The sequence below is a fragment of the Galeopterus variegatus genome, unplaced genomic scaffold (genome assembly GCF_000696425.1).
Source record: "Galeopterus variegatus unplaced genomic scaffold, G_variegatus-3.0.2 Scaffold218, whole genome shotgun sequence".
In the NCBI taxonomy this organism is placed as follows: Eukaryota; Metazoa; Chordata; class Mammalia; order Dermoptera; family Cynocephalidae; genus Galeopterus; species Galeopterus variegatus.
The window spans coordinates 320,336-332,098 of record NW_007726329.1 but is presented as its reverse complement, the minus strand read 5'-3'; the positions used below and the strand labels follow the sequence as shown (position 1 = coordinate 332,098).

At 58.0% G+C, this 11,763-nt stretch overlaps 1 protein-coding gene across 1 annotated transcript in view; it reads left to right on the top strand.

The window, feature by feature from the left end:
• The window catches only part of RFX1 (regulatory factor X, 1 (influences HLA class II expression)), a 16,786-nt gene extending 5,051 nt beyond the window's left edge, over window positions 1–11,735 (top strand). Inside the window, exons 7-20 of the mRNA XM_008566042.1 lie at window positions 960–1,054; window positions 3,888–4,263; window positions 5,760–5,941; window positions 6,467–6,586; window positions 6,755–6,870; window positions 8,027–8,145; window positions 8,246–8,355; window positions 8,781–8,932; window positions 9,014–9,111; window positions 10,303–10,452; window positions 10,540–10,748; window positions 11,149–11,302; window positions 11,383–11,428; window positions 11,566–11,735. Of these exons, the coding sequence (XP_008564264.1) occupies window positions 960–1,054; window positions 3,888–4,263; window positions 5,760–5,941; window positions 6,467–6,586; window positions 6,755–6,870; window positions 8,027–8,145; window positions 8,246–8,355; window positions 8,781–8,932; window positions 9,014–9,111; window positions 10,303–10,452; window positions 10,540–10,748; window positions 11,149–11,302; window positions 11,383–11,428; window positions 11,566–11,735 (2,097 nt within the window). The remainder of the gene's footprint in view (window positions 1–959; window positions 1,055–3,887; window positions 4,264–5,759; window positions 5,942–6,466; window positions 6,587–6,754; window positions 6,871–8,026; window positions 8,146–8,245; window positions 8,356–8,780; window positions 8,933–9,013; window positions 9,112–10,302; window positions 10,453–10,539; window positions 10,749–11,148; window positions 11,303–11,382; window positions 11,429–11,565) is intronic.
• The last annotated feature ends 28 nt before the right edge of the window (window positions 11,736–11,763 follow it).

Sequence of the window (11,763 nt, the reverse complement as noted above, 5' to 3'; positions counted from 1 at the left end):
CGTACAGCAGGCTCCCGCCCGCGTGCCGCTGCGAGGCCCCGCAGCTAGGCAGCCCCCGGCCGCCGCCGCCGCCCCGTTACGAGCTGGGCGCCGAGCAGTGGGTGGAGCTGGTGGGCGTGCTGCCCCCGCACCTGCTCCTGCCGCAGCAGAAAGTGGTCCTCGAGCCACTGCCCGGGCTCCCGGCCCGAGCCAGCCCCGACCAGAGGGTCAGGATCCAGAGAGTCCCCCAGGTGCTAGTGTTCGGCACGGCCGCCACGGCCCTCAAAGTAGGTGGCGGACGCACGGGTGGGGGGTAACGGGCGGGCAGGGGCGGGGGCGCCCGGCCCGGGCTGCCCGCCAGGCCCCACAAGCCCCGCAGACCCCATCTCCGTCCGGCCAGTCTGTCTGGGGACCCACCTCTGACCCCCAGAGCCAGTTCCAGGTCCCAGGCTCCGCCCCTGCAGACGGGTTAAGGGATGGAGGTGGGGTACTCAGGCCCGCCCCTAATCCCTTGTCAGTCATTCCAGGTTCTGTCGCACAAAGCGGGGCCCCAGACTCCACCCCTAACATCCCGTGCCTGGTTTCCAGGCCCCGCCCCTGAGGCCCCTATTGTAGTTCCAGGCTCTGGCTCTATAGCGATTTCCTTATCCCTGAGCTTGGCTCTGCCCCTGTGGTCCAGTCTTCACGCCCACTGTAGGACCCTGTCTGGGGTCCCTCTGCTGTCCGTCAGGCCCCGTCCTTGCTGTGCCAGCGAAAACAGTGTCCTGGTTTTTCCTTGCACAGCTCTTACTGATTCCGCAGCCCCTGGGCCTCTGACCCCCGGCTCATCCAGGGTGTGTTGTTCAGAGAGCTGAGAAGAGCCCCCTCCCAGCTGGGGAGGTGGGCAAGGGGAGAGCTTGGGCAGCCACCAGCCCTTTAGGGGCAGGGGCAGTGAAGCTGGCCCAGCCCTGACCCCCCGCATGCCCTTCCTCCTGATCCAGGTGCAGCAGCTCCAGCAGGTGCCCGTCCCACACGTGTACTCCAGCCAGGTGCAGTATGTGGATGGTGGAGATGCTAGCTACACGGCCAGTGCCATGTAAGTGGAGGGAGGGCTGGGGGAGGGACTCATTTCTGCTCAGGACCCTCCCTGGGCTCCCAGGATACCAGGCCCTAGTCCCAGCCCCCAACAGGGCAGCCAGCCTACAGGGCCTCAGGTGACAGACAGGTGGGCACTCTCCAGGGGCAACCAGCAGCCACCAGGAAGGGGTGAAGCAGAGGAACCCTAGAAGGTTGGGAAAGGCATCCCAGCAGACCTTGGGCTTTGGAATCAGATGCACCTGGTTTTTAGCAAAAAAAAAAAAAAAAAAAATTTTTTTTTTACAGGATAAAATTGTCTAAGGAATAGGAAATGTTATACAGTGAAAAAAAACTCGTTCACTCCTGACCCCCAACCCCACCCCACAGGTACATTTCCTTGAGGTACATCTTTCTGCCAGAGATACTCTTAGAATAGAAAGTACCCTCTTTCTTTGTTCAAAAATAGAGACAATATCTTTTTTTTTTTTTGGTGGCTGGCGGGTAATGGGATCTGAACCCTTGACCTTGGTGTTATCAGCACTTCTTCCGTCACTTCTTCCCCTGGCTACGTATCTCCAGCTCTTCTCCCATTTGTCCATGTGGGTTCCAGTCACCCTCTTTGACCTCTCTGTAATATTGACATCCCCGAATTACGATGGTTTGACTTATGATTTTTCAACTTTACCATGTTTGAGAGCAATACCCATTCGGTACACTCCTCGACTTATGATAGGGTTATGTCCAGATAAACTCATCATAAGTTGAAAATACCGCAAATTGAAAACGTGCTTTTGACTTACAATATTTTCAACTTAAGAAGGGTTTACTGGAATGTGACCCCATTGTAAGTTAAGGAGCATCTGTGCTGTCCTGTGCAGATGCAGCAGGAACGATGTAGCCAGTCCCCACCCAGTGACACGGAGGTATTTCCTTTCCCTGGTACTGCACATGGCAGTGCAGCATGAACATCCCTGTGTGTGGGTCGACTTCAGTCCAGGGACCCTCCACATGCCACCTTCCCTCTCCAATACCCCACAGTAATAATTCCAGGACTATAGTTACTGCTCTTCTTTTAGTTTCTAGAAGTTTCACGTGGTTTTCTTAGCATCTGCCTAGTTGTCTTCTTTCACCCTGCCTCCTGTCCTTGGGGGCACAACGTTGGGATTGGATAAGCTCAGAGCACCATGTTCCAATTGACCCTGTGGGGCATGGGCCAGGTCCACAGCATAGCTACCTCACAGTTCCATTGATTTATTTTCAATGCCACCAGTCTCTTCACTGTGTACTCGGCCAAAGTAGGGACCAGAGAGGGCATTCCAAGGTGGAGACCGGCCCCTGAGGGCCCCCCAGCGTTGATAGAAGCAGAGCCCAGCCACGAACCCAGGCCTTGAGGTCCTGGGCTAGCTCCTCTGCCTTCCCTGGTAGCGCCTCTCCCTTGCTTCTGTCTGAGTCTCTCCCTCTGATTGTAGTGTGTGATTGCTCCTGGTTCATCGTTGCTATCACAGTCTCCCGCTACGTTACGTTCTTGGGGGGCAGTCCTGGTGTTGACTGTACCTTCTGTCTCCCTTCTGGTGGATTCCCAGCCCTTTGCCAGCCTGGATCCCTTACCCTGGCCAAAGCCACAGCCCCTCTCAGCCTCCATCCCTGCCCACGGCACATCCAGAGACACACACATTCATTTATTCAGTCAGTCAGCAAATACCTACCAAAGCAATGTTGTTTTGGAGAATGTGTTGCATGCTGGGCGCAGGGCTGGGCTCTGGCCGTGCAGGGTAGAGCCGACTGTGATCAAGACTTGGGAGAAGGGAGGGCATCTGCTCAGGTCAAGTGTCACTCCGTGTGGTAGATGTGGGTCGGGACACAATGATGGAGAGCTAGACCCTGGCGTCCAATGGTGACCATGCCTCCACGCCTCCCACCACTCCTCCCCAACTCCCTCTCCTTGTTACTTCTCCTAGAGGCCCCCAAGGCTCCCTCCCCCTGCCTCCTCCAGAGTCTGCTCCAGTGGTACCTTCTGAGCCAGGCCACCCCAACTGGCCTCGCTACTCTTCTGGATTTTTAACTTTTAATGTTATGTGATTTTTTTATTTTTATTTTTTGGTGGCTGGTCGGTGCGGGAATCCAAACCCTTGCCCTTGGTGTTAGGATTCCGTCCTCCTTTATTTAACAGCCTCCTAAGGATGGTCCCTGGTTGTTCACTCTCTTGCTACAATTTACAGTCTCCAGCCTGCATCATGTGGTGTGTTTCCAGGGACAGCTGGAGGAGAACTCTCCAGGGAGGGATAGGTAGCTGGTCGAGGGGAACCACCTCTACGTTCTTGATGGACATCTCCAGTCAAAACCCCCTTCCCCCAGCACTGCCCCCCCTCACACTTTTTACCTCTCAAGTAAGCGCCAGCTTCTGCGACAACCTTGATGTACCTTTGCAGTTGGTCGGTCTCCCCAACTGGAACCTCAGCTCCCCGGGGGTGGGGCTCTCCTGTCTCATCTGCTGCTGTGTCTGCAGTGCTTAGAACAGTGCCCAGCACGCAGTAGGTGTGCAATAATTTGTTTTTGATTGAGTGACATGTATGGCCTGTGGCAAGTTACCTAGCCCTTCTGAATTGGGGATGGTTACTCCCCAGCCAGAAGGTTGCTTTGACAATTAAATGAAAAATTGCCCATCAGGCACTGAGGACAGTACTCAGTTCATTGTAGGTGAATGCTGGGATCAAATCCTTGTGCATTGGGGCTGCTGCTTCCCCAGTCCCCTCCTGGGACCCCCCACCCCCTGCAGGATTCCCCTCAGTTGTGACCCTCAGCTACCCAGCTCTCATCCCCCTGACCACCCCCCGCATCTGCTTCTTTCCCAGCCGCTCCAGCACCTACCCCTACCCTGAGACGCCGCTGTACACGCAGACGGCGGGCACCAGCTACTATGAGGCTGCAGGCACAGCCACCCAGGTCAGCACCCCCGCCACCTCTCAGGCGGTGGCCAGCAGCGGCTCCGTGCCCATGTACGTGTCCGGCAGCCAGGTCATCGCCAGCTCAACCAGCAGCGGGGGTGGGGCCAGCAACAGTGGTGGCGCTGGCACCGGCAGCGGGGGAGGTGGTGGCAGTGGCGGGGGTGGCAGTGGTGGCAGCAGCAGCAGCAGCAGTGGAGCAGGCACCTACGTGATCCAAGGCGGCTACATGCTGGGCAGTGCCAGCCAGTCTTACTCCCACACCACCCGTGCCTCACCAGCCACGGTAAGTGCCCCGACGCGGGTGCCAGATGAGGCAGGCAGTGGGGAGCCCCTGGGCAGAGAGGGTGGTGGTGGGCACTACATGCCCAGTCTGTGATGGGGGTTGCCAGCCACCATTCGCAGGAGCCTGTGTCACCTAGTGTGGAAGTGCTCACATGCAGGTAGCCTGGGATCAAATCTGTGCTGTGTGGCCTCAGACAAGTTACTCAGCCTCTCTGGGCCTCAGCTGATATGCACAAAGTTCTTAGAGCAGTGCTCAAAGAAGTGTGGTCTATTCTGATTACAACTGCTGATAGAGGGTAGATAGTGAGGGGAGAGAGACAGGCACTGCCACGGCAGGAGCTGCCCGGAGCAAGGTTCTTTGTCTGGAAGGCAGGCACCATACCTCCCTCTGCCCAGAGGTGGCCGCACAGTGTCACTTAAGCAGCCCTGGATTCCAACCCCAACCGGGCCCCTTGCCAACTATGTGACCATGGGTAGGTCAGGGCCTGGTGGTCCTGGGTGGTCTCCCTTTACTCACCCATGCAGCATGGCTTCCAGTCTATTTTTTAAAATTCTGGTCGTGACCCACCTAACTGGGGTGGTCCTCACCCACAGTTCAAAAACATAGAATAGTACCGTTCGATGGAACATTCTCTGATAAGGGAGATCGCTCTGTGCTGCCCAGTGCAGGAGCCTCAGCCACACAAAGCTATTGAGTGCTTGGCGTGTGGCTGGGGTCACTGAGGAACTGAGAGGAGTTCTTGTCTTTAACTATTTATTTTGAAATAATTGTAGATTCACAGGAAGCTGCAATAGTGGTTCAGAGAGGTCCCTGTATCTCCTTCACCAGGGTTACCCTGCTAGTTACGTTTTATGTATGCACACCAGGAAACTGACGTGTTAACTCTATATCTTTTTATTGCATGTGTGCACTTGAGAGACCACCCACCACAATCAAAATATAGAAACTTCCATTACCACAGAGATCTCCCAACTGCTACCTACCCCTTGATAGTCACCCCACCACCTCCCTCCCAACATCCCTAGCCCCCGGCAACCACGAATCTGTTCTCCGTCTCTATAATGTTATCATTTCCAGAATGTTCTACAAATGGAGTCCTATACCATGGGAACTTTGGAGATTGGCTTTTTATCACTCAGCATAAATGAATATAAATTTGTCTTTCGAATCTGTTCTCCGTCTCTATAATGTTATCATTTCCAGAATGTTCTACAAATGGAGTCCTACACCATGGGAACTTTGGAGATTGGCTTTTTATCACTCAGCATAAATGAATATAAATTTGTCTTTAAATCCTGCATGGAGTGACTATTGGACAGTACAGTTCTAGAGAGCTCTGTGGGATGTAGTTCCCAGGGGGGGACTGCGATATGACGGGCGTTATGTTGTGGCGGTCACGATCACAACGGGAAATAGATACAGAACACTTAGGAGCAGGCACTGGAGAAACAGAAGTGATTCTTAGTGGTTTTCTGCTGTCCTCTGTCTGGCCCCAGGTCCAGTGGCTGCTGGACAACTATGAGACTGCTGAGGGCGTGAGCCTGCCGCGGAGCACCCTCTACTGCCACTACCTGCTGCACTGCCAGGAGCAGAAGCTGGAGCCCGTCAACGCCGCCTCCTTCGGCAAGCTCATCCGCTCCGTCTTCATGGGCCTGCGGACCCGCCGCCTTGGCACCAGGTGGGGCCCTCCCGCCTGCTCCCAGCAGCCCCTGGGCTCAAAGGACACACCCCGGCCTGCAAGGCTCACCCCCACCCCAACTTGTCTCAGGCCTCAGCTCCCGCTCTTGGGCCCTCGCTTACTCCTCTCTAGCCCCGCTGGCCTCCTGGAGGCTCCTTTGACACAGCTGCCCGCTCTCACACCAGGGCCTCTACCTCGTGCGCTTTTCCTTGCCTCCTTACTCAGACATCCGTCCTCACCCTCCTTCCCTGCTTAACTTTTTTCCTTAGCGTTTAGCAACCCCCATCGTGCCTCCATGTGGCTCATTTCTCTTGTTTCTGATCACTCTGAATTTTTTGCTTTGGGCGAAGTACTAGCTTTCTCTTGACACCCACAGCCCCTGGGCTTCCTGAGCATAGCACCCCCAGCTCTGCAGGATGGGGTCTCTCCATTCAGCCACCTAATGGAGAGGAGACAGGGGTGGTGTGTTCTTGGTGTCCTGCTGGCGGCCCCCAGCCCAGCCCTCACCCTTCACCTCCTTCCCAGGGGCAACTCCAAGTACCACTACTATGGCCTGCGCATCAAGGCCAGCTCACCCCTGCTGCGGCTGATGGAGGACCAGCAGCACATGGCCATGCGAGGCCAGCCCTTCTCGCAGAAGCAGAGGTAGGAGGGCAGGGCCAGACATGAGGGGTGGGTGGGGAAGGGCACAGTGGCTAGTCCCACACCACACAGCCTGGCCCCCCACCCCTGACCAGCCCGTCCCCACCCAGCTGGCTCATTCCCCAGCCAGCCCATCCCCCACCCCCCGGCTGCCTGCCCCTTCTCCTCCAGGCTCAAGCCCATCCAGAAGATGGAGGGAATGACCAATGGTGTGGCCGTGGGGCAGCAGCAGACCACGGGGCTGTCGGACATCAGTGCCCAGGTCCAGCAGTACCAGCAGTTCCTGGGTGAGAGCTTCCTGGCCTGTGGAGCAGGGCTGCAGAGGGGTCTGTGGCCCCAGGAGAATGTGCAGCCGGTCCGTGCCACCTTCACAAAGCTGGGTGGCAGGCAGCCTCTGAGCAGGGGAGGGCTTGGCAAGGTGTCACAGGATCAGCAGAGTGTGGCAAGACGTCACAGTCTCCATCCATGGTGACAATTCAGTCCCCAGAAACCCTCTCCAAAGTGGATTTCCATTCATTTCCATGGGAAGTATTTCTGTGTTTTTGAGCCCCAAAGTTAAGCCCCTGTTATCCTGCCTGGGATCCCAAATTCCATCCGGACAGACACGGTTATTTGGATGGTCCATGTGAATCATTAGTCCGAGGCATAACAGGGAGGTTCTTTTCCCTCATGAGCCCTGGTGAGAGCCGCTCCCTCACCTATCTGGCTGTCCTCGTAGTGTTTGTGTGGTTAGGACTGCTTACCAAGATGGCACATGGGTGGTACCCGTGTTTCTTCTAGAAACTTCTAAAAAAAAAGACAAGCAAAAAGAATAATCAATGAAAATGAGGCAAAATGATGCTAACATAAACTAGTTAACCCCAGGAACACAGCACATGCCAGCCACATGTCCATGATGGTGACTGCATGGTGATCTGTTTCCTGGCACTCACCTGCCCACAAGGCCTAGACACTCAGTCTCTCCCCATAGGTGCCAGGGAGCTGAGGGAAGGGTGAGCACATTCCTCGTAGAGTCCAGGGGCATCCCTATGGTGACTGTCCATGATCAGCTCCCCACCTGGGGCCCCCAGGCTCAGGGCAGCATCACTGTGGGCCTTCCTGGGCCCTGGGGCTTGCACCCTGGTCAGGTGGGTGGAGGTAGGGGACTCAGAGGCCCACATCCCAAGGCCCAGCCCAGGGCCACCATGAGCAGGCAAGCAGAGCCCACACGGGTGAGGGCGTGTGGGCTCACAGCCCCTCGTGTTCTCTGTGGTGGGGGGAGCATAGGCTCTCAGGTCTTCCTTGTCCCGGGACCCTGAGCCAGGTGCTTGCCCACCCTCAGCCTGCTGTACATGGGGGGCCTATACTTGGTGGGAAAGTGGTGACAAATTGATATGATCCCGGGGGAGACTCAGGGGCATGCAGATGGAGGACAAAGGGCCTCATTGTGCCCCCACCCCCCAGATGCCTCTCGGAGCCTCCCTGACTTCACAGAACTCGACCTCCAGGGCAAAGTGCTGCCCGAGGGCGTTGGGCCGGGGGACATCAAGGCCTTCCAGGTCCTGTACCGGGAACACTGTGAGGTAGGGCAGTGTGGGGTAGGGGCGGGACAGGGGCTTGGCCACGGGTGAGGGAGGGCCACACTGCCCCCAAAGCCCCTTGAGCGTCCAGCCTCCTCAACAGGCCATTGTCGACGTCATGGTGAACCTGCAGTTCACTCTGGTGGAGACGCTGTGGAAGACCTTCTGGAGGTACAACCTCAGCCAGCCTAGCGAGGTGCCGCCACTGGCCGTGTGAGTCCCATGGGGCAAGGGGGGGAGGACATGACCCCCAGGTGCACACAAGTCAGATGCCCAGGAGTGGGGTGTACATGGCCTTGACCCTCAGAGTGTGTGTGTATCCATCTGATACCCAGAGGTTGGGATGGCAAGCTCAGCCGAGCCCTCCGGAGCCTGGGCATGAGGGCAGGGCACCATCTCCTCCCTGGAGTGGGTGGGTTCCTGTGCCCATTTAACCCCTGGATGCAGGGTATAGGATCCCCACTTGACCCTTAGGGCCTTGGGGCCTGTACCAGCCTGACCCCAGGAATCTTCAGGAGACAGGGAGTGCCTGCCTGACCCAGGGGTGTGGGGCAGGACGTGCGTGCCTGTGTCCTCTGACCCTGGGTGCAGGACTATGGAGTGCTCCTGTGACCCTGGGGTGGGACGGGTGCCTACAGGCACGACGAGGCTGAGAAGCGGCTGCCCAAGGCCAGCCTGGTGCTCCTCTCCAAGTTCGAGCCTGTGCTCCAGTGGACCAAGCACTGTGACAACGTGCTATACCAGGGCCTGGTGGAGATCCTCATCCCCGACGTGCTGCGGCCCATCCCCAGTGAGTGCTGGGCCACCGCGCCCACCCCCTACCCCGAATGTACCACCTCCTGCCCTGACCAGCCCTTACCACTGCCCACAGGTGCCTTGACCCAAGCGATCCGAAACTTTGCCAAGAGCCTGGAGAGCTGGCTCACCCACGCCATGGTGAACATCCCCGAGGAGATGCTGCGGGTGAAGGTGAGGGCGTGTGGGCTCACTGCCCAGCTCCTCCTGGCTGTGGGCCTCGGTCTCCTCTCCTCTATAGGGCAGTAAGATTTGTCCCGTTACCTGTTCTGGGGATGACGTGCATGCACGAGGGTAAGGTGGGTCTTCATCCATCCCAGAGAGAGCTCTGAAGAAACCTGCTTTCTCGACTGCCCACTTCTGAAATGCAACTGCTTTGTAGGGTTTTTGTACTCGACATAGCATCATTATTAAAAACCGAATGCAGGGCCGGCCTGGTGGCGCACTCGGTAGAGTGTGGCGCTTGGGAGCGCAGTGGCGCTCCTGCCGAGGGTTCGGATCCCATATAGAAACTGGTCTGCTCACTGGCTGAGCGCCGTGCAGGCGCGACACCGAGGGTTGTGATCCTGTTGCCGGTCACGGTATGGGCGCGACACTGAGGGTTGCGATCCCGTTACCCGTCACGAAAAAAGGCAAAAAAAAAAAAAAAAAAAATGAATGCAAATTTCCAGTAGTTCTCTTCAGACAGCCTAGATAGAAAGTGCTTTAGGCGTTCAGAATAGATCAAACCTTTTTTAAAAAAGGCAACATCATCTATAATAGAATAATAGCCCTCTTCATCAATGCTGCATGCTGACTACTTAGATGTGGGAAATTACATGGGATGTGCTTGCTCTTGGGCCAAAAAAAAAAAAAAGTTAACAAGACAGCTAAACAGAAGTGGGTGTCAGAGGAATCTCCCCCGGGTGGGAGGGGGCGGGGCCTGTGGAGAGAGGAGAAGCTCTTCAAAGGGACTGGCCAGACCCGTGTATTCATTTGTTCACTCAACACGCGTTTATTGAGCACCTACTGTGTCCAGCATGAAGGACAAAACCCCTGCCCTCCTGGAGCTGAGACTGGAGTGTAGAGTAATTGAAACAAAAGCTTATGCTTGCCCTTTCTGGGTGGTCCTTATTTTCTATTGTGTTCTTGCATTAAAAGTAATAATACCAGTCAGAAGACGATAAGGTGATTTTTTGATTCAAACCAGTGGGTGAATACCCAAAGTTTGAAAATCTCGACCCCTTGGTCTCCCAACAAAAGCAGCCAGGCATAACCCTCCTTTTTTAGTAAACTGAGACTAAAGAGAGGTGGCAGCAGGTGGGGCACGGGGCGGGGGAAGAAGGGGGTCCGCGGAAGCCACAAGCCCCATGGTCCCGCACGCAGGTGGCAGCAGCCGGCGCCTTCGCGCAGACGCTACGGCGCTACACATCGCTCAACCACTTGGCGCAGGCGGCGCGGGCCGTGCTGCAGAACACCGCGCAGATCAACCAGATGCTGAGCGACCTCAACCGCGTGGACTTCGCCAACGTTCAGGTGCGCGCGGGGCGGTGCAGGTGCGAGCGGGGCGGGCCCAGGGCTGCGGCGGCTGAGCCTCGGGCATCCCCGCCCGCTGTGCCCCAGGAGCAGGCCTCGTGGGTGTGCCGCTGCGAGGACCGAGTGGTGCAGCGGCTGGAGCAGGACTTCAAGGTGACGCTGCAGCAGCAGAACTCGCTGGAGCAGTGGGCGGCCTGGCTGGACGGTGTTGTGAGCCAGGTGCTCAAACCCTACCAGGGCAGCGCCGGCTTCCCCAAGGCCGCCAAGCTCTTCCTCCTTAAGTGGTCCTTCTACAGGTGCGCGCCCGCGCCGCGGGATCCGGCGTGCGGGGCGGGGCCAGAGAGGGCCACTCCCTGGGATGGGGCCATGATGTCCCTGCCTCTCTGGTGGGTGGGTCAGAGAAGGCCGCTCCCCCGGGTGGGGCCCGGCGAGTCCCGCCTCCCTGGAGGGCTGGGGGGGGGGACCAGAGAAGGCCACTCTCCAGGTGGGGCCCAGGCGAGCCCCGCCTCCCTGGGCGGGGCAGAGAAGGGGCTCCACCTCCTTGGAGATGACTTCGAAGGTGGGGGGCTTCGGTTTTTAGTGATGGATGCCAGAGGGAGCCCGGGTTGCTGCGCTTGCCTGATGCCTGGGGGCATTACTGCCGGGAATGGGGGCAAGGGGCTGGGCCTGGCTTGATGGTCTCTTTTCCATTCCCAGCTCCATGGTGATCCGGGACCTGACCCTGCGCAGCGCTGCCAGCTTCGGCTCCTTCCACCTCATTCGGCTGCTCTATGACGAGTACATGTACTACCTGATCGAGCACCGCGTGGCACAGGCCAAGGGCGAGACCCCTATCGCTGTCATGGGCGAGGTGCGAGGCGGGGCGCTGAGGGCGCGGGCAGGGCGGCGGGAGGCGGGACCCTCACCCTTTCTCTTCTCCCCTTCCTCCAGTTCGCCAACCTGGCCACCTCACTGAACTCCCTGGACCCAGACAAAGGTAGGCGGGGCGTGTCCCTACCCAGTGCCGGGGTCCGGGGGGGCGGTGGCTAGGGTGTCTAGGGTGGAGGAGGAGCCGGCGGGGGCCCCGGGGAGCCGCCGCCCCGCGCTGAGCCGGGCGTGATCCGTGTGCCCCAGACGAGGAGGAGGAAGAAGAGGAGGAGAGCGAGGATGATCTGCCGCAGGACATCTCGCTGGCGGCTGGCAGCGAGTCACCCGCGCTGGGCCCCGAAACCCTGGAGCCGCCGGCCAAGCTGGCGCGGACTGACGCGCGCGGCCTCTTCGTGCAGGCACTGCCTTCCAGCTAAGCCCTCGGCCTCCCCCGCCCCGCCCACC